This window comes from Camelus bactrianus, chromosome 11, assembly GCF_048773025.1.
Source record: "Camelus bactrianus isolate YW-2024 breed Bactrian camel chromosome 11, ASM4877302v1, whole genome shotgun sequence".
NCBI lineage: Eukaryota > Metazoa > Chordata > Mammalia > Artiodactyla > Camelidae > Camelus > Camelus bactrianus.
In genome coordinates, this window is record NC_133549.1 from 20,706,954 (window position 1) to 20,729,105 (window position 22,152).

At 47.4% G+C, this 22,152-nt stretch overlaps 1 protein-coding gene across 2 annotated transcripts in view; it reads right to left on the reverse strand.

Moving 5' to 3' along the window:
• The window catches only part of DOCK1 (dedicator of cytokinesis 1), a 484,307-nt gene that overhangs the window by 78,827 nt on the left and 383,328 nt on the right, over positions 1 to 22,152 (reverse strand). For both annotated transcript variants that reach the window (XM_074373399.1, XM_074373400.1), the window contains exons 30-32: positions 21,376 to 21,454; positions 15,133 to 15,233; positions 6,787 to 6,845 (exon numbers count right to left, since the gene is read on the reverse strand). In XM_074373399.1, coding sequence (XP_074229500.1) covers positions 6,787 to 6,845; positions 15,133 to 15,233; positions 21,376 to 21,454 — 239 coding nt within the window. The remainder of the gene's footprint in view (positions 1 to 6,786; positions 6,846 to 15,132; positions 15,234 to 21,375; positions 21,455 to 22,152) is intronic.

A 22,152-nucleotide genomic window follows, 5' to 3' on the forward strand; every position in this document is an offset into this window, starting at 1 on the left:
AGTTTCAAGCGGTGGTTGAGCTCAAGGATTCCAGAGATGACCTTGAACATACTTTGAAAAAAAAAAGAAAGAAAGAGGAGAAACCCTGAGTGTCAGGAGTGCCCGTCCGACAGGCCAGCTGGGCTGGGCGGGTTTGGGAGCTCCTCAGTGCCAGGTGGCGGCCCTTCAGGTGCCGGCCAGAGAAGACGGAGCTGAGCTGGGACAGCAGCTACTATTGGAAGGAATATATCTCAGTATGTTAATCATCAGTCTGAACATCTCCCTGGTGTCTCTGCTTACCCCAAGGATGAAAAAAATATTACCAAGGGGTTTTGGAACGAAGCATTTGAAAACACCTGAAACTGTCCTTTTAGGGGAAATAAACTAACTCAGAGTTTGTACATTACAGCTGACATTGAACAGTTCAGAAGACGGTGTTGGTTCTCTCTTAGGAAGGGCCAGGGTGAAGATGACCTCAGAGACGGCCCCCGTGCAGAAGTGCATCTGGTCCCCGTGAGAGCCCGGCCAATGCCGGGTGGAGTTCGGATCCCCTCTCGGTGGGTCCTGGCACCTAGAACAGCCGTGGGCTCCCACTTGTCCAGCCGAGAACAACTCCCTCCTTGCCCTCTCTCTGGATGTTCCTTCCGGCCCTTGCCGGCCCCTCCCTGTAATGGGGCTACATACAGAACCCTCCTGGCGGGAGTCCCGCAGTGTCTGGGCTGCCAGGAAATACGACAAATGCACCTGTCAGAGCCAGATCAATTAAAATGAATCGTGAAGGGTCCTCTTCCTTGTTCCAGGAGGCTCAGCTCTTCACTACTGAGATCATTATATATATATATATATATATATATATATATATATATATATATATATATATATATATATATATGGAGAATTATTGAGCCTCAGGGTTGGAAGGCTCTTGAAAACTTCCATCCCATGTCTTCATCTTACAGCCTAGAGTGCTGAGTGAGGGAAGCCTGGGTCGACAGAGTCACGTAACTGAGGCCATGCAGCCAGGCAGGGACAAGGGAGCCTGAAAACTCAAGTGGGACTCAGCAAGTTACCTGACTCGAGCCCAGGGCGCCCATTCTCTCCCCAGGGATGGCAGGAGGACCAAGCGCAAGACAGTGCCTGGAAGGTTCTGTGTCGGAGATGCTTTGACACCAAGAGTCAGGACTTAGATGATGGACGTTTAAGCTGCTGCAGCAAAGTCCTAGCAGAGGGTTTCCTTAAGGGGTCAGCTGATGCCAGGACTGACACTCACACTGCGAGGTGAGTGGGATCTAGTCCCACTGAGAGTGCAGGGAGAGCTGCCTTTCCGACCAGCTCCTCTTCACCTGGGAGCTCTTGCGGGGGATTTTAAGTCTTGCAAACCCAGCTGCCACCTCATGTTAAACCAAGGTTCTTAAGTTCCATGTTGTTGGTATTATCCACAGAGTACCTTACCGTCTTTCCTCCCAAAAGTGTTGTATGCTTATTTTTTGGGGTAAAGACCTATTTGAAAAAAGACTCCAGTATGACTGAACCACTATGCTGTACACTGGAAGCTGACACACATTGTAGACTGACTTACACTTCAATTTAAAAAGTTTAAATAAAAAGGCTCCATCCTTCATATAAATGGAAGGACCAAGAACATTTGGAAATTCTAACGTTCCCTAGAGAGGCAACAGGACCTCCTTTCACACGTTTGTGGATATCCGGGCACTCGAGAAGAATCAGGTGTGACTGAAACATGCTGTACATCAGATGCTGACACAACATTGTAAACAGACTAGACTGCTATTAAAAAACAGAATTAAAAAAAAAAAAAAAGAATTAGGAGTCAGAGTCCCCTGAGGAAACCTGGCTTCGGGTGAAATGAAGTCGCCGTGAACTCGCTGACCCTCAGCCAAATGCTGGCCCTCAGAGCCCCGTCTGCTCGGAGGGTGGTGGAGCCAGTTCCACGCCTTCATCGAAAACCATGTTGCCTTGTGGCCTTCTGCTCACGGAGCGTAGATCCATCGGGGCCTCTTTCCAGCCACAGAGGGAGCTATTCCAGAAGCAAGCAGGTTGGGGTGCAGCTAAGTTGCCCAGACCTGGTGGAACAGGTGAAACCCAGACACAATGGGGTGACCAGAGAGTGGGTGGGCGGCCGCCTGCCTCCTCCTGGGGGAGAAGAGTCCTGGAGGAGATGGGAGAGCGGAGCCCCACACCCCCCACAGCAGTCCAAGGTGGGCCGTGTGTGCCAATATGAGGGAAGGCAGCAGAGTCCTGGTGACTCTTGAGGCTGAAAATGCAACCAAAGCCTTTCCCAGGACCGAGTGGTGCTGCAGAAAGATGCCCGGGGCCCCCGAGCACAAAGCAAGCTGAGGACAGGGGCCAGGAGGAGCTGAACCTCAACCAGGAGAGAGGCCAGGTTCACAGAGGACACACAGGTGGTGAAGAGACACCAAATCATAGTCAGTTATTCCTTTTTTTTTTTTTTTTTTAACAGATTTGGGTGTTTTTTGGAGGGGAGAGGTAATTAGGTTTGTTTGTTTATCTATGTATTTATTTATTTATTTTTAATGGAGGTACTAAGAATTGAACCCAGGACCTTGTGCACGCTACTCTACCAGAGTTATACCCTCCCCACGTTTATTCCTTTATAAGGAACTTACCCCACAGAATGACATGTCATAGTGGCTAACATTTTACTAGAGAATTCCTCGTTATTTTAATTCATTCACTTATTAATAAAATTGTATTGATTTCTTACCAGTTTTACTTTTTCTTTTCTTATTCATTGTGGGAAGAATACACTGAAGATGAGGTCCACCTTCTGACATTTTCATACGAACAATACGGGATCGTTAGCTAGAGGCACGTGGGTGTACAGCGGATCTCTAGAATTCACGCATCTTGCGTAACTGAAACTTTGCACCCTGCCCAGCACCTCCCATTTCTCCCTCCTCTCACCCCTGCCCCTGGCGACCACCCTTCCGGTCTCTGCTTTAATGCTTTAGTGAGTTTGACTCCCTTAGGGAGCTTACATAAGAGGACTCATGAGTGTCTGTCCTTCCATGGCCGGCTTAGTTCACGCTGCACAATATTTTTCAGCTTCTTCCACATTTTTGCATATGACCAGGATTTGTAGTTTTTCTAAGGCTGGAAAATATTTTATTGTGTATATATACGACATCTTTACCCATTCCTCCATCGATGGATAGATAGGTTGTTTCCACATCTTGGCTATTGTGAATAATGCTACAATGAACAGGGGAGTGTAGATACCTCATCCAGATTCTGATTTCAGTTCATTTGGACCTAGAACCTGGAGTGAGATTGCTGGATCTTACGATGGTTCTATTTTTAATTTATGAAGGGCCCTCCATACTGTCTTCCATAGTGGATGCATCATTTTACATTCTCACGAGCTGTGTAGAAGGGTTCAAATTTCTCCACATCCTGGCATATGTGTGTTTATCTTTTATTTTTTTCATAGGAGCCGTCCAAATAGGTGGGAGGTGATAGCTCATTGTGGTTTGGGTTTGCATTTCCATGATGATTAGTGATTTTGAGCATCTTTTCAGGTATCTATTGGCTATTTGGATACCTTCTTTGGAGAAATGTCTGTTCCAGTCCTTTGCTCATTTTTAAATTGGTTTATTTGGGGTTTTTTTTGCTATAGACTTGAAAGAGTTCCTTATATATTTTGGATATTAACCCCTTATCAGACACGGGGTTTGCAAATACATCTTCCTAGTCCATAGCTACCTTTTCATGCTATTGCCTCCTTCTTTTCTTGTGCAAAAGCTTTCTAGTTTGACGTAGTCTACTTGTCTTTTTGGTGCCACTTCCAAGGAATCACTGCCAGGGCCAATGTCAAAACGCTTTTGCCCTATGGTTTCTTCGAAGAGTTTCATCGCTTCAGGTCTGATGCTTGTCTTTTGTCCGTTATGAGCTGATTTTTGCACATGGTGCTAAGAGTCCAATTTCACTCTCTTGCATGTGGATATCCACGGTGCAGAGCACCATCTGTTGTTCACAAGCCACTTGTTGAAGTGGCCCTCCCTTCTTTATTGTGTGTTCTTGGCTCCCCTGTTGAAGATCAGCTGACTGCGTATGTGTGGGCTTATTTCTGAGCTCTCTATTCTGCTCCACTGGTCTAGAGAGCTGTCTTTATGCCATTACTATGCCATTTTGATTCCTATAGCTTGGTAATGTATTTTGAAATCAGGAAGTATGATGCCTCCATCTTTGTTCTTCTTTCTTTGGATTGTGTTGGCTACTCGGGGTCTTTTGTGGCTCCACATGAATATTAGAATTGATTTTTCAATGTCTGTAAAAAATGCCACTGTGATTTTTATAGAGAAAGCATTGAATCTGCAGACTGCTTTGGGTAATACGGACACTTTAACAATATCAAGCTTTCCAATCCATAAACATGAGATGTCTTTACATTTATTTTGTGTCTTTTTAAATTTCTCTCATCAATGTTTTGTCGTTTTCAGTGTACAAAACTTTCGCCTCCTTGGTTAAGTTTATTCTTAAGTACTTTATTCATTTTTATCCTATTGTAAATAGGATTGTTTTCTTAATTTCCTTTAGACAGTCTGTGTAGAAATGTAGCTTATTTTTTTATGTTGATTTTGTATCCTGCAACTTTTCTGAAGTTTGTTTACTAGTTCTAACACTTTTGGGGGGAGTCTTTAGGGTTTTCTACATATACGATCATGTTATCTGCAAACAGAGATGGTTTTACTTCTTCCTTTCTGGTATGGGTGACTTTTATTGCTTTTTCTTGCCTAATTGGTCTGGCTATGACTTCTAATACAGTGTTGAACATAGTAGGGGTAAGTAAGCATCCTTGTTTAATTCTCAACCTTCGAGGAAAGCTTTCAGTTTTCCACCACTGAGTAAGATATTGGCTGACAATATATAACTTTTATTATGTTAAGTTACATTCCTTCTGTACCTATTATGTTGAGAGTTTTTATCATGAAACGCTTTTGAATTTTGTCAAATGCTTTTTTGGCATCTATTGAGATAATCTTATGATTATTATTCATTCAATTAATGTAGTGTATTGCTTTTATTAATTTGCACATGTTGAATCATCTTTACATTCCAGAGATAAATTCCCCTTTTAACGTGCTGTTGAATTCGGTGTGCTAGTATTTGGTTGAGGATTTTTGCATCTGTATTCATCAGAGATGGTGGCCTATAGTTTCCTTTTTTTTTTGTAGTGTCTTTGTCTGACTTTGGCATCATGGTAATGCTAATGTCATGAAATGAGTTTGGAAGTGTTCCCTCCTCTTCAGTGTTTTGGAAAAGTTTGAAAAGGACTGGAATTAATTCTTCTTTAAATGTTGAGTTGTATTCACCAGTGAAGGCATCTGGTCCTGAATTTCTGTTTGTTGCAAAATGATTCAGTCCCTTTATTCATTATTGGTCTGTTCAGACTTTCTATTTCTTCATAATTTAGTCTTGGTAGGTCATATGTTTCTAGGAATTTATCTGTTTTTTTCTAGGTTATTCAATTTGTTGGCATATAATTGTTCATAGTAGTCTCTTATGATCCTTTTTATTTCTGTGGCATCTGCTGTAATGTTTCCTCTTTCATTTACGATTTTATTTATTTGAGTCTCCTCTCCTTTTTTCTTAGTAATCTAGCTAAAGGTTTGCCAGTTTTATCTTTTCCAAAAAAAAAAAAAAACAACTCTTAATTTTGTTGAATTTTTCTATCCTCCATTTTGTTTATTTCTGCTCTAGTCTTTATTATTTCCTTTCTTCTTCTGACGTTAGGCTTACCTTGATCTTCTTTCTTTCTTTTTTTTTTTTTTTAAAGTTCCTTGAGGTGTAAAGTTGGGCTGTTTTATTTGAGATCTTTCTTCACCAGTAAGTCAACACTATAGATCAAATGGACCTAACAGACCTATACAGAAACATTTCACCTAACAGCAGCAGAATAATCATTTCTCTCAAGAGCACAGGGAACATTCTCCGGGGCTGATCACATGTTAGATCACAAAACAATTCTTAAAAATTTTAAGAATACTGAAATCGTACCAGGTATCTTTTCCTACCACAATAGAATAAAGCTAGACATCAGTAACAGAAGGCAAATTGGAAAATTCACAAACATGTAGATGTTTAAATTTGCACTCCTGAACAACCAAGGGGGCCAAGAAGGAATCAAAGAGGAAATCAAAAGTTATCTTGAGACAAGTGAAAAATGAAAACACAACATGCCAAAAGTGAGCTGCAGCAAAAGCAGTACCGAGAGGGAAGTTCGTAGTGATAAATGGCTATGTCAATTTCTTATCTTAAACACACGTTATCTCTTATTGTTTTGATTGTGCAAGTATTTATGCAACCACCACTTGGTGGCAGTATACCTAAATACAGGGTCCAGTTTTGAATAAGCAAATAAAGTCTTTTGAAGGGAGATGATGTGAAAGTAATTACAACATGCAGTGTCATATATAACAGTAGGATGAGCTACATCCTACTGGATGGCTTGATTCATGAGGGAACAGTAGTGATGCCCAGGAGTAACAGTTCCAAGGCAGAGCTGTGCTCACCTGACACAAGAAGACACTCTATTGATTTTTCTGTACCGCCCCCCTCAACCCCCATCAGATTTTCTTCCCTTCACTTTGGTCTCCCATCACCTGTTCACTGAAAGCAGTTACTGCAAAGGTAGCAACTGCTCGCCGAAGAACAGAAGCTGTTCGGATTTTTAAGATGCCCAGATGCTGACAAACAGGACTAGTATCATTGCTCCCCACTTATTCAAGAGATTGACTGTGATGCCTTGAAATACCGGTTACTCACCAAGGTTGTACCACATGTCCCTGATTTCGAAGCCAATCTGTCTCCTCATATCTCCGTACCTGAAAACCAGGGAGAGGAAAAACACTGAGTCACTCTATGGAGCATCTGAAAATCAGACCTGAATTATTTTTAAGTGTAATTAAAGTCTCCCTTCCCTGAGACAAACGGAGTATCAAAGCTTCAATTTCTTTTGCCACCAAAGGGAACTGAAGGAGGAGGGACCACACTGGGGAATCTCACTCCCCCACACCACAGATTACAGAGGCTCCGCCCTCTGTGGGAACCTGGGGGAGGTGTGGAGAGAAAGGAATTCAGTCTCTCCTGGCAGGAGACAGACACCTGGCTTCTTCGGCCTGAGGGGGAGTCTGTTTTCCCTGCCTGTCGTTAGCATCCAGACACCACAGACACCAAAAGACTTCCTACAACCCTGCACACAATAAGCAGTTCTCACATGTTAAAATTAAGCCCTGGAGTCTTAGAAATAGCTCCAAGTAGCTCCCGTTCCTCTTTAAATCATTTTCAAGGTAAGGAAGGGCATAACACCAAAAGATGTCAGCAAATACTCCCCCCATTTTTGTTTACCATGGAAAATAAATGCTAATTTCCCCCCCAGTGGGTCAGTACAGGGGGAGTGTGCTTCATGAGTAAACAGAATTTGATGCTTCAGAAGATAAACCTTCATTAGTTTGTGAGCAGTTTAACTTTTTTCCTGTACTGCCTAAGGAAAAGCTGATTATATTAAAAATAATAATTTGCAAAATTATCATACAGCGTTACAGTTTAGCAGCTGTGTGATGGAGCCTGCTCTGTGAGTCCTTGTGTCAGCTGATGTGGAAAGAAAAGCTCTGATTACAGACGACTGAGTTGTGACTTTATAGGTGAAGATCCCGGCTGATAAACCTACCACAGCTGGCTACCACCTTACCAGTCCCCAGTGCCCTGAACATCTGGGTGTCGCTTACAGCAGGAAAGGACCACAGACAGTGCGATCATCTCAACCAAGGAACATAAACCCACCGCGCAGCTCCTGGTGGGCGAGGTCAACCTTGGGAGCATCACAGCTGGACGGCAGGTACCACGGCACTGTACACACGGAGAGACTGAACAGAGAGGGGGCAGCTACACCCCGACCTCTGAGGACAAGTTGGTCCTGAGAGGTGTATGTGTTACCTTCCAGCCTAGCCCGACACCAGGTGGGCACAGATGCAGGTTAATTCGATGAGTGAGAGTGAGCCGCTCTCTGCCCAGGAACGCTCCAGTTACCCACTCCACAGTGAGGAGTGGCCTGCCCACACTTCAGTCACTAGCTGGCACCCCAAAGTGCCCAGGGGCACCCGATCTGAGCACCAGTAAGGCGAGCATCCTTTTGAGACTTGTAGAGCCACCTTCCAATCTGCTCTTTGCTCCTACGGAAGTGACACAGGGATCCCAGGAGCTCAGGCCCGGAGAGGATGCAGTTGGCTGCCTGGTGACCGGGGAGATGGGTGTCCTCCCGGCATTTAGCAAGGGGAAGAGGACCGTGGAGAAGAGGACGGTGCTCCATCCAGTACAGATGCTTCCTTCTGAGGATGGTGGGGGACGAGGTGCCTCTCAGGGGAGCAGGTGTCTGGGGAGTTGAGGAGCGTGGCATCGCAGGCAGGACCCCGAGAACGCAAACACCCCGGCCCCTGCCACTACGTGTTCAGACACAGCGAGGAGGCCAGGGGCCCAGAGGAGGTGAGACTCGGTCCCAGGGGTTAGACTGTAACTTACAGACTAACTCAAGCTTTAAAGACTCTGCCAACCACCAAGCAATTCCTCCTCATCCCAGGAAGGTATCTCTTGAAAAGTCCGCAAGGTGAACACTAGGCTGATGGTCACCAGTGGCTGCCCCTCTCTGGCCCCTGCCTGAACTCCCTCGCTCTCTCAGGTCTTACAATGATTCTCCATTCAAATTATACCCCGAAGCTCAGAAGGAGAAAGTGCAGGGGAGTCTCGGCACTGTTTGGGTTTGGATCACCAGGAGTGACCCGATGAATGTCTCAAGACATACAGTGACCAGAGCTGGACTTTTGTCCAGAGCTGGACTTGACTGGGAGGCCCAGGAGGAGTGGGGAGCAGGCCCTGCTCCCTGGTCTCTGTGCGGCGCCTCTGCTCACGGTGCCAGCGGAGGGTGGGGGGGTGGGCAAGGATGCCTGGGTTATATTTTTCAGTCACACATTACTCTTGTTCATGTGGAAAATGACATGTCTTCACAGTATTTGAGAACAGGGGATCAGCAAAGATCTGAATGCATATCCCTCATGAGAGGCAGGCCTCCCGTATAAGGCTGCTAAGAACGATGTTTTCATAGTCAAAGAAGACACAGGTGCTCGAGGCTGGTGCGAAGGTCACAAGAGGAGAAAAGCGCTGGGAGGTGAAGGGCAGGACTGAATCTTTTCAGCAAGACTGATCTTTTCTCTAATGTTAGTAAGAAGGCAGCTCTGACGAACCCCTACACGTCTCAGCGTAATCCCCAAACAGAGTTACAGCTGTCACAGGGACTTGAGAGGGATTCCGGACCATTTGTATTTCTTCTCCCAAGGAGGGGAGAAAAGGCAATGATGGAGAGTATCTGGCTACTGCGCTAGCTGGAGACAAGTCCAGAGCCGGCGGCAGCCTTGGAGATCATAACCAAGTTCACCCCTAGCAACTTCTAGTCAGGGGAACTGGGCTAGTCCTGGAGAGAGAAGCGGAATGACATGGCCAAGGTCACGGGGCAAGGAGAGGAGAGACTGCACGTCCTCGACTCCCAGATCTGTGCGCTTCCCCCAGAGCACACCCCTTGAGGACCAGCAAGGGCAGGCTCCCACGATGTCATGGCACAGCACTGCGTCTCCCCTCCCAGAGTCTATGTGCCTCATCTGATTCTCACAGTGAGACTAGGAGGGGACGAGGGCGTTCTGCAGTCATCCTCCCACCAAGGAAGCAGTGATTCCTGGCGGTGAAACGATAGGCCTGTCTCTGCAAAGCTGGGGTCACCTGGCGCTCCCCACTATGCCCTGCTCACCCAGTGAGTGAACACCTTCAAACTACCAGCCCAAGGGAGCTCCCACGAGACAACCTGTAGACAGCCCAGGCAAATCTCAGATCCCACATCCAGGCTTAGAACTCTGACCCCAAATAGCAGGAATCTAGTCTCTGAGACCTTCTCTCAGCACCTAGTTTCCTGAACCTTTACCCCAAGAAGCAGAAAACCCATGTCCACCAGAGACAGCCCAAAGTTGAAGGTAAGGCCAACCTGAACCCAAATCTGAGCACACTGAGAAAGTTGCCTGACCACTCTCGCCCTCGGTCTCCTCATCTGTCATACTGGGATAATGATGGTATGATGCCCATCTCCCAGGCTTTGGTGAGAATGAGGAAATGTTGCCCTTGTCTGTCCTCGCAAGCAATGAAGCCAGCCGGGGTCCTTCCATTAAAAGTTCAGACTGGGCCTCATCACAGCATCCCCTCACGGCTGCAATGATCATTTAGATTAATTTGTTCAGAGTACATTACTCATTGATTCATCAGGTACTGAATACTTACTCGAGGCCACACACAGAGCTAATATGGGAACATGAATATGGGAATATGAATATTCATAACGTGTCAAGAATAGGCAAGACCCACAGACCTTGGAAGGCTGTCAGCTTGGTAGTAGAGATGGACATTAAACAATCACACATACACATATATGTATATATCACAATTTTTTTGACCTAACCCCCTATGCCTGTGAATGTGACCTTATTTGGAACAGGGTCTTTGCAGATGGAATCATGTTAAGATGAGGTCACGCTGGGTTGGGTGGGCCTTAGGTCCAAGGACTGGCATCCTTACAAGGAGAGGGAAACAGAGACACAGGCACACAGGGAAGAAGGCCACGTGAAGGGGGAGGCAGGGCCCGGAGGTACACAACCCAGGAGCATCCAGGATGCGGCCACCAGCAGGAGGAAAGAGAGAAGAGGTCTCCCCTCTGCACCTCCCGAAGTAACCAACTCTGCTGGTGCCTTGATTTTAACCTTTGACATCTGTCTATAAGACAGTGCACATCTGTTGTTTCAAGCCATTTACTTTCTTTGGCGATGACTCTAAGAAATTAATACAATGGCCCATTAAGTTGCTTTCTTGGCCCAATAAAGGGTTGAGATGCACAATGTGAAAAACGCTATCTTAAGGAGAGAGAATAGAACGAGAAGGCCCAACAGCAAGACTTGAGGAGCTCCACCACGTAAGGGCTGGATGGGGGAGCCTGAACCCGACAAGGGAGCAGAGGGGCCAAAATGCCAGGAGGAAAACCTGGAGTGGGGCTCTGGGAGCTGAGAAAGAGCTGGAGCCCTGGGGCTGCAGCCAGAGCTGGGAGCAGGTTGGGGTGAGGAACGGGGAGAGGCCTGCAGGTAGCTGGAGGGAGATGATGGGTGAGGTGAGACGTTTTTATTTTTATGTGAAGGACTGATAAGTTCCTGGGAGGTGGGAGGAGGCAGGACCCCAAACACCACTGATGGGAATGAGCCTTATTAGACACAGGGGTCTGATATGTTCTCCACTGCATAAAGCTTTATCACATTCAGTAGACTACAGCATCACTAAAAGAGGCCGTGGTATAGATTTACAATGGAATACTACTCAGCCATAAAAAAGAATGAAATAATGCCATTTGCAACAACATGGATGAGATTATCATACTAAGTGCAGTAAGTCAGTCAGAGAAAGACAAATATTATGTGAATCTAAAAAATAATACAAATGAACTTACTTACAAAATAGAAACAGACTCACAGACATAGAAAACAAACCGACGATTACCAAAGGGGAAACGGGGCGGGGGAGGGATAACTTAAGCATATGAGATTACCAGATACACACCACTATACATAAAATAGATAAGCAACAATGATTTATTGAATAGTACAGGAAACTACAGTTAGTATCTTGTAATCTAGAATGGAAAATAATCTGAAAAAAATATATAATTGAGTCAGTTGGCTGTCCACCTGAAACTAACACAATATTGTAAATCAACTATATTTCAATTAAAAAAAAAATACACCATGATTAGTGCATGTGGGACACAGCTTGTCCAAAAGGACCCTGGCACAGGTCACTGCTTGTTGAGTCTGTCTCCCTGGGTCCCCTTCTGACTCTTAGTTTGTAGGGAATTTGCTTGGGATAATTTGATCCTCTTGAAAAAAGTCAACATAAACATAAACAAACATGGTGAAGCCCCTACTCAGATGCACTCGGTTGGATCCATGGACCTATAGCAGCAGACAGGCTGACGCGGAGGCAGCCAGAGGCTAGTGTACAGGTGGGCATCACTCCACTTTCAGACCCCAGGGCCCTGTCTCTAGAAAAATAACCACCTGAATTATGCTCTGCTGAGCCCCAATCAGCACCCAGCCCCACTCGCTCAGACTAGCGGGGCTCATACCCGCGTCGGCGGGCCCCTCGCCCTGCCTCAGTCCAAGTGCTCCAGGCCCAGCCACTCACTTATGCTTCACCCACCAGCATGTCTCTGCGAGTAGAGCCGGCTGTGCCCCTCAGAACCCGATGTCCCCTTTGAAGACTGGCTGCCTGCTGACATGGGGCTCAGTCAGGCAATCTGGCAGACACCCCAGCTGCCTTCAGCACCAGCCCAAAGCCCACGCTGATGGCCTCCCGGGCTAAGTCCCACACGCCCACCCAGTGAGCACTCACGTTCCCCTCCCAACATTTATTTTTGCACGTCTACCTCCCCCCATGACTGCGAACTTCTTATCTTGGGGTCCCTAGCACCAGGACCTGGCCTGAGTACAGAGCACACTTTTGAACAAATTAAAACATTTCTAGGCACTGGGAAAGTTAAGCATTTGGCTAAGACGGTCTTCTAATATAATTTACGTAGATTTTGCTGTTTAGAAATTAAAATTGCACGTAGCTTATAAAGTGTTTAACGTAAAGCAAGAAGCATTAAGAATACAACAAAGACAGATGAACCCGCCCCACGTCCTGGCCACTCACACGCATCTCACACCCTGGAAACACTTTGTCCTCAGCGGTGGCCACCCACAGAGCCTGCGCCCTGGGGCAGCGCCCCTGGGGCTGCACAGGGGATGAGACAGTCCTGCCAGAGTCTTGCCAAGACAACTTCTGAAGTGCTTGGCACTTCTCTCCTCGGGGGAATCCGCGAGAAAATTTCAAAGGGAAAATCCTGACTCTCTTACCACCAGGGTTGTGAGAAAGAATACAGAAAGAGGGGGAGATGCCAGCCGGCTGTGCTTAATTTCCCCTGGCTTTGAAGCTTCGGAATGCACAGCTCGACGCGGGAAGCCAATGTTCCCCTCGGCGGCCAAAGCCCTGTGTGGGGAACGCATTTATTGGTGTTGCTTTAGCTTAGATGTTAATATGCTCACACCAACAGGAGAAAGGGCCCCAGAGAGAGGGCCCTGCCCTGGCCCCGAGAATGGTTCTCACAGTCAAATGGTTTTCTTCTACAAAAGGTGAAGCTCTTTCCAGGCAGATTTCTGGCTTAAAAGCAGTTCTCCACAGGCCTCTCTAAGGGTAGGATGCACCGTGAGCTTGGCAAAGGAAGGGCCCCATCCTTGGCTGGAGCTGGCTTGGATCCCAAACTCACCACCCCCAGGAGGCCCCGCACACAGGTGGGCAGGAGAGTCACCTGCTGCCTGACGGCGTGACCAGGGCCCAGGCCATCGGGGCCGCAGACAGGACTGGGAGTCCGCGGCGGTGCTCCCAGCGCGCGCCCGGCATTAGTGTTCCCACTACAGACAACCTTCACCGTGACAGCACCTCATTAGGGACAACAGCCACGTAGCCGTCCCCAACTTCCTGCCACACCGAGGGGATGTGAAGTCCCGCAGAGTGAGAGCATCCTCGCTGAGCCAGCCCCCGGAAGGTGCAGCCTGGACAGTCTGTCTCCAGAGCAAAGGCACGTGATAAACCCCACTGGCTCCGCAGTGGGGAGGGAGGGGGACACTGCCGCTGCTGCTGCCGCTGCCCCGCGCCTTCCCTGCTGTCACCTGTAGGCAGCCACTGGGACCACGCCACTCTGGGTGCATTTCCCTTTTTGAACAATGACCACCTGCCTACATCGATGACCAGAAGACTTGAGGCTTTCAACTGTGGAAGCCTAGAGGAAGATGGCCAGGTGAACGCCGACCTGACTTAGACGGGCTCAGGGAAGGACTGAAGGAAGGTTCTCGAAGCAGCACAGGTGAGCATCTTGGGCTCAGAATGACTCAGCGTGTGACACTGGCCAGGTGACTGTTCACTATGCGTTTCACCTCGTCATCCGGAAAATAAAGATAAGAAGACAGCCTCCGGAATAGCTTCGGTTTTTGTCTGATTCCAGGTGAAAAACACACTTAGAAAGTCACCGGCAGGTGGTGCGTGCTGGGTAAATGTTTGCTGAAAGAATTCTTCTCCCCCGCGGACAGTGCGCCTTTGATTTGGCCTGCAAGTGAGACACATGCTCATGGGACATGAGGAGGGCTGCGCAGCGGTCACCTTCTGGGATGCCCTGAAATCTCGAACCTCGGAGACAGCAGGGGGCTGGCACCACCTTGGACCCGTCCAAGTAACACGAGGGGATTACAGAATGACAAATAGGGACCCCACAGCAATGCAGGGACAATCTGAGAACCCTTCTCCAGAGCACTTATGAAAGGGGCACTCAGAGAACTAGAAATTAGTGAAAGGGAGGTGGGAAGAGAGAAGGCAGGGCCCTCCGAGGGCCCAAAGCTTGGGAAGAGACCCAGGCCAGAGCTCTTCTCCTGAGTCAAGTCCAGGGGCTGTGTGGGATGCCGGGGGAGGAGCCCAGCTGGGATCTTGGCTTCCCTGGAGCTTCTGAGAGGCTTTTAGGACAAGCGAAGGGCTAGTCAGGCTGTTCAGATCGCCCACCTGGAAGAGGGGAGGGTGGTCCCTTGCAAAGAAGGAACCCCATACAGCCCTCACTCCGCAATGAGTAGTTCAACCACGCCACTGGTGCTTCCATCGGAAGCTTCCTCGGTCGAAGCAGCACTGGAGAACGAAGCAACGAAGTAAACCACACGCCGAGTGACGTCAGCACACCGCACCACGAAAGCAATTCTCTCCCGAAACTCCCACGCTGTGTGGCCCTAACAGTCTTGAACCACACTGACTTGGAACCCACCAGAAGGAATCCTGCAATTTCAGATCTTGATTCATGGGTTGGAAAAGGCAATACTCAATTCATGAGTTGAAACCACCCTTTCGTTACACCGTGATTACATCTCAACTTACACCCAGTTGGCTGAAAGGCCACAAGAAAGCTGTGCTAACAGTACTGCGGGTCCCACCCGTGACGTCAGGGCTCCGTGGACTTACTTGTTGAGGATTTTGGCTCTCTTAGCACTTGAAAAATTCTCCAGTTGCAAGGACTCTTGAGTCAGGAAAGCGACAGCCAGGTGAAAGTAGTTGTTCCACAGCTGAAAACCAAACAGGGAGATGCTAAGTGTTGAACCGATTAATACAGGATCTCAAAAATGCCCTGAGATGTTTATCATTCGCCTGCATCCACACCTGAAATGTTATGATGGGTAAATTTCTGGAGTCATGAAATGAATACTCGCTGAGTATGTCCATGTTTCAGACCAGGTAAAGAAAATTTAAATGAAGACAGGCTTCTGGGATCATGAATGGGGACTTTTGTTTGCTCATTGGTGTGCAATAAACGTCACTGGTGTGCACCTCGCTGCCCGTGGGAGAAACCTGGGACTCATTCCGGGATTTGTCCTTGGCGGCCTCCCATCATTTCAATCAGCAAGTCCTTCTTTCTCCTTCTCCATCCCTCCCGAGCCCACCCACTCCGTCTCAGCGCCGGGATATCACACAAGCGAGGTCAGCATCCCCCTCACAGACCAGAGCAGCCGGCCTCCTGTCTCCCGCCCTGGCCTGGTCCTCTCAAGCCCACTGTCCCCGGCCCGGCAGGAGGGAGCTGACACCATCTCAGCCTGCTTAAACCTCTTCAGGAACTTTCCAGGCTTCCGTGCTCAGAATAGGCTTTGAAGGCGAGTCCCGTGGCCTTGCCCCCCTCCCTCCCCATCTCAGCACCCCCATCCACACTCTGCACCCCTGCCTTCCCACCAGACGGTTGATCAGACCCTTGGACCTTTGCAGACGCCGGGCCCACGTGCCTCTCCTACACCTGGACTAGGTGTATTTGCCACCTCTTTGTCCCCGCAGCACCTTGGTCTGTTCCTACAGGGACACGGATCACCCCCAAATCGCCCTCTCTTTCGACGCACAGTGCGAAGGGTGGGGGCCAGACCCCAGGCCTGGCACAGAGCAGCGGTCCCTCAGTCATAACTGGTATTTGAAGGATGAGCCCGTGGGATTTCTCAAATGCAAATTAAACTCTACGGACACCTCCTTCGGATGGCTCCCACCACCTGCTCCTTCTCTCAGGGGGTGGCACCCACGGCTGGGACGTGGGGGGAGCAGGTGAGAGACAAGTGGGGAGACCCCCCTCCACCCCGGGAGCTGCAGAGAGGGGCTCATTACAGACACTCCCCCCCGACTATCATTGTGCCACAGGACATTTTGAAGGAAGTTTCACCTGCCCCTGGTGGGCAAGAGCCTGGCAGTTTCCAGCCCACGTCCAAGCTCCCAGGTGCTTTCAAAGCCCTTCGGAAGAAATCTGTGGGTGTTGATTGTCTCATTGACAGAATAGTGATGATATTTATTCTATCAAATGAGATAGTTACAAAGAGTTATATGAAAATAACATGTTCACAATGTGATCGGTTCCCTGAGAAGTAAGTGGGCATTTTAAAGCCTGGATGCAGCTACGACTGTGCCAGGCTTCATTCATCCAGGCACGTTCTTCAGGAGGACAGCCACTCATCTGATGCCGCAGGACGAACCAGGTAAGTGCCAGTCCTCCCCTTTCCCAGATGCGGTTCAGAGACTTGCCCCAAACCGCAGAAAATACGTGATGCAGCACAGGGGGCTCCAGTGGGCCTTCGGGGATGTCACAGGCCACACGCCTTCCTAACCACAAGATGCTTTCTCTTTTAGGCCCCTTTACCATAGAACGGGGGGCTCACATCAGTAAAGTATGAGTTGCTTCTTTTGTTTCTGGAACTAACACCTCCCACTATGGCCGTCCATCCCCTAGTGACGCCCCACCCTCACTGCATGGGCAGGGTCACCACTGGCCACTTTCGGGTCAGGGGCAGGACTGCAAGCAGGACCCAGATGTATTTTAAGCATACCTGCTGCCCATGAAAGCAACGTTAGCACAAACAACGGAGCTGTCTGTTTTAACGCCAGATTCACGTGCTTCCTGTTTCTCCTCTTCATTCACAGGGCAGCCAGGACGCCAGCTGAGCCTGGGAGCCTAAAAATCCTGCCCGGGAGATACTGATGGGAACAGGGTGGTCAGATGCCCTGAGGAGGGACGTTCCCTCGTGGCCTGCATGCCTGGGGACACAGAACGTCCACCTGTAAAGGAAGACCGGGACCCACAGGAGATTTTATTTCCTTAGGAACAGGGAGGCTGTGTTGTAGGCACCTCAAAAAATCTCTCGGCCATTGTCAGAGGCAACGGGGCCCCCGGGAGGTAGAAATACATCACATCACGACTTCTGTGATGTTCTTCCGAAGGGCACAGCCTGGGTCTAAGCACTAGGGAACATGAAACAGCCCAACTGCGGGGCCGTCTGCAAAGCCAGGCCTGTGCTCTGCGGAAGCGCAGCCCAGGACGGGACGCCCAGAGCGAGGAACCGCTCTCGCCTGGAGGAGACGAGAGACACGCAGGACGGAACGGGGAGCGGGGTGAGCAGGCAGAGCACAGAGAAGTTTTAGGGCAGTGAAACTATCTGTATGATACTGTGATGGTGGACGTGTGTCCTTGTAACAGTTGTCCAAACTCAGAACGTCCAGAACATCTACAGTGAACCCGAATGCAAAGCCAGGACTCCGAGTGAGGATGGTGTGTCCGTGTTGGTCCCTCAGCTGTAACAAAGGTACCACCTTGTTGGGGCGTGGGGTGGGGGGAGGCTCTGTGCTGGAGGCAGGGGGCGTGCGGGAAATCTCTGTACCTTCCTCATAATTTTGCTGTGAACTTAAAACTATCATCAAAGAATAAAGCCTTTAAAATCATATAAAAATACAAACATTAAAAAAAATGGAGATATGAGAACTAACGGACTTGGGTGACGCTGACCTGTGAAGGAGGTGCCCGGGACAACTGAACTTGAACACGGTCTGAGGACTGGTTAGGAGTTATGACAATGTGCGTTTCCTGAGGGCCTTGCTTGTAGGAAGTCTTCACTACAGATCTGAGGAGGTGACAGGAGTCAGAAGTGGCAGCTTACTACGAGAAGGTTAAGAAGAAAAGTTCTTGGTCCTGTACCTGCCGGAAATGAGAGGTGGACTGAGGAGGGACAGAGGGAAGCAGAGGGGACATCACAGCCCACAGGGAGGAGCAGCTAAAGGAGAAGGATGTGCTAGGGGAGAGAGCCGTGCAGGAGACACGAGAACGTCAGAACACAGAATGCACCTTGCTGGAGCAGCCACTGCCTGGCGCACACGCTGAAGGCTGCTCGGCCCTAGGGCACCCCAGCCTCCCGCTGGGGGTGGCAGGCTGAAGCCCTCCAGGGTGGGACAATCAAATGCATTTCACACTGGCTAAGAGACAAGGACCACAAGAGCTCATCGCAGTATGTGGGTGGGTGTGCATCCAGAGGACGGTACCCATGAAACAGTGTGCAAGGGCAGTGATAACCAGTAAACCCACACTCATAGCAGCCACACCTAAAATACCCACAATCCACCAGCAGGCGATGGGCAAGGCCTCCGTGGACAAAACGAGAAACCCTAGTGAAGGACACACACAAAAACACACCTAAAGATTCCTGTGTGGGGTGGAGAAAAATAAATGCTGCTAAGCAGTCCCCCAAAGGCCGTTACATTTTCCTCACAATTATTTATAAATCCAATAGCATCCCAATTAAAATAGAAACAGCATTTTTTAAAAAAGTTTTAATGAGGTGATTTTGAATTTCACCCGTGAGGGAAATACACAAAAAGAGTCAAGATAATTTTGCAAACGCACAGTAACAAGGAAGTCCTGGCTCTATCAGCTGGGTATAAAACCAGTAGGTCACAATGCAGAAAACAGCTGAAACACACATGCATTTGTAATTATGGGTTTTCTCAGCCACATGTCAAAGCACTGGGAGAGAAGAACCTACTCACAAAATAACGTGGGCAAAAGTGAAGTTAAACTCTGACCTCTAACACTAACTGTATAAATCCCAAATGGATTAATTATTGGAAAGTTAAAAAAAAAAGAACTATAAAGGTATTAGCAGATACTAACTACATGAAACAAACAGTGAAACTGAAAATCAAAGAAGGATTTGTCAAATAAAACATAAAACCCAAAAGCAATACATGAATAGGCAGCTTTGACTACAGAAAAACTAAGTATTTCTGTATGATAAACCTAAACCCACCACTAGGCTACATCAAGAATTTCAACTTACAAAAAAGTACGATAAATAGCCCAAGAGAAAAATGAGCAGAGGAAATGATCAGACAGTTCATCCTAGAAATCCACACACCAGTAAGTGCTCTCAACCCAACTAGCAATCAGAGAAACACCAACAAAAATAAGAAGCAACAATTTTAAAGAAATTGGTTGGGAGAAGATGCTAGACAATGTCTGCTCTCAGAGAAGGCTGGTGAGATTGCAAATTGCTGGAGCATTTTAGGAGGGTAATTTATCAGTGTCCATCAACCTTGAAATTTCTTACCATTCAGCCTGGTGATTATGCTTCCGGGAACCTATTCTACAGCGAAGCGGCACCGAGATGCCCGTGTCACACCATGTACAGAAGCGCCGCGTGTAAAGGGGAAAAACTAGAATAGCACGCGGAAGTTCGCAGGAGTTGGTGCTGGTGCGTTTCTGCTGCGGACTGTGACGGCACTGAGCGACACGGTAGGTGCCACCGAATTCACGGGAAAAGCCGAAAGCAAGCAGGTGCAGGGCCAGGTCCAGGTCCAGCTGACCCTTGAGCAACTTGGGTTTGGACTACTCGGGTCCACTTACAAGTGGGTATTTTTCGGTAGTAAGTGCTGTCCTACCACACAGTCCGCGGTTGGTTGAACCCGCGGATGCGAGGAACCATCAATACGGAAGACTCACTATAAATCATACTTGGATTAACCACTTTCCTAAACCTCTCCCACACTGTCCAAGATCAACTGTAAATGCTTAAAGAAGCCTCAGGAAGAACAGACAACAATTAATTACACGTCACCCGACGGAAGGGAAAAGGGTGAAAGGGTGGGAAGGGGTCCTTCACATTTTATTCAATGTGCCAACTTACACAGCATAAACATTTGATGAGAATGTATCTGTGTGTTAGGATATGTGAGAACAAACATTAAGCAGAGAAAATAATACAAAATTTTAAATTGTGAAAAATAATATGCCCAGATACATGGTACCTGATATATTATTATATAAAACAAACATTGGGAATTTAAAAATGATAAAAGAGGGAACTATATTCAATTTCTTACAATAACATCTAATGGAAAAGAATCTGAAAAGAAAAAATATGTATGTATGTATATGTATAACTGAATCACTTTGCTGTACACCTGAAACTAACACTGTAAATCGACTACACTTCAATAAAAAATTAAAATAAAAAAATGATAAAAGAAATAAGGGCACTGGCCCCTAAGAACTTAATGTAATAAACTAAGGCTCATAGTGGCTATAAAATTTCAAAAGACAATGAAAAGGGAAGGCAGATGGGTGTGTAAGTTGTGTTATCGGGTAACCTGTTTTTGAGCTGGATGGCCGTCTAGGTGCACATAAATTCTTCTGGCTCCTTCTCAGTGAGCAATCCTGCCCGGGGAAACCAACTCCTCTGCACCGGGATGCTTTTACTTGCAAGCTTTAGTAAACAAAACTAAGTAATAATGATGATGACAAAATCATATTAGCAGAAATGTACCCGCAGTACAGTATGAGAGCCACCAATACCAGATACACAGCAAGAAATCATGCCAGGCAAAAATCCGTCCTTACCGCAAACACACGCATGCACTCTGCAAACACACAGCCCTGGGTGTCGGCAGGGTGGGACGTTCTGCTGGGCGAAGGCCACTTCGGGTAGCACAAAGCTGGGAGAGGATATATCGGGGCAAACTGAGTTCTACAAGCAAGCTGGGCTCAGTGATGCAAACCCACCTCCCCTCCTGGGCTAGCCCTTCGCTCTCCACACTAGGACGGTCTGAGACAATCTTGGCAGCCACCCCTCCTGTGAGACATGGCGGCCTCCCAGCTCAGAGCATCCCTACTTGTCACTCTGATTCAATACTTTCACTCTGAGACAGCTCCGTCGCCTTCCTTGCTAAACAGAACACATATCCCAAAGACATAATTTTCAATCCTCGGGTTCCAATAGCACATATTGTAAATTCCATTTCCACATCTTAGATGGGAAACCAACTAAGCTCAAGGATTAGAAAGAAAAGAAATTGGCGCAGACTAGCAATTTGTTTTAACATGATTTCGACAAAGGTCGTGTCTACCTCTTCTCTTACCTGCAGCTCAAAGTTGGCTTGATCCAGAAATTTTTTGTTCAGCATATCTGCATACTGATTAATCGCTCGCAGGAAGACTCTGAAAGATCAAGAGAAAATTACATAATTACACACTTCTGCTCCGGCACTTCTGTAGGTTTGGCATTTCAATTAGCTACAATCCGAGACCGTCTGGAAAGTAAACTCTCTAAATCCCATAAAAAGCTGCGAGGTTTGGCCAATGACAAGCCCAGAGATTATATGCAGATATTCTCCAGATTAATCAAGGAAGTGAGTGCAGGGAGCATAAAAGATACAGACCAAAATAACAGCATCTGAAAGCAACACATGAAAAGTGTCATAACAATAGTCCAACTTTAAAAACAAAGAAAAGGTGCAAGTTAAGTCTTTTTTTCTCATCTATTATTAAATTGGTCTTTGCTTAGTTGGCTTTTTAAAGTTAAGCATTTGAAAGTGCTGTTCCATGCCCCCATCAGGCTTGGAACAGTTTGGTGAAGCTTGGAAGCATGGCTGATGCCAGTATCATTTGCCCAACGCTCCAAATGCTAATTCTGGTCACTGTTTACTTGTTCAAATAAAATTTAAAAAAAAAGCTTTAGTAGAGATAAGAATGATTAGACAAGAATTCTAGCAGGAACTTTATTCATTGATTTCATTGATCAATCTTAAACAAGCAGAACAAAATATCACCTCTTCCCATATGTTGCCCTTTACTTTTCTATGATGGAATCTGCAACCTGGGGCTGTCGTAAATGACTCCAGAGTACTAAGCCTTTC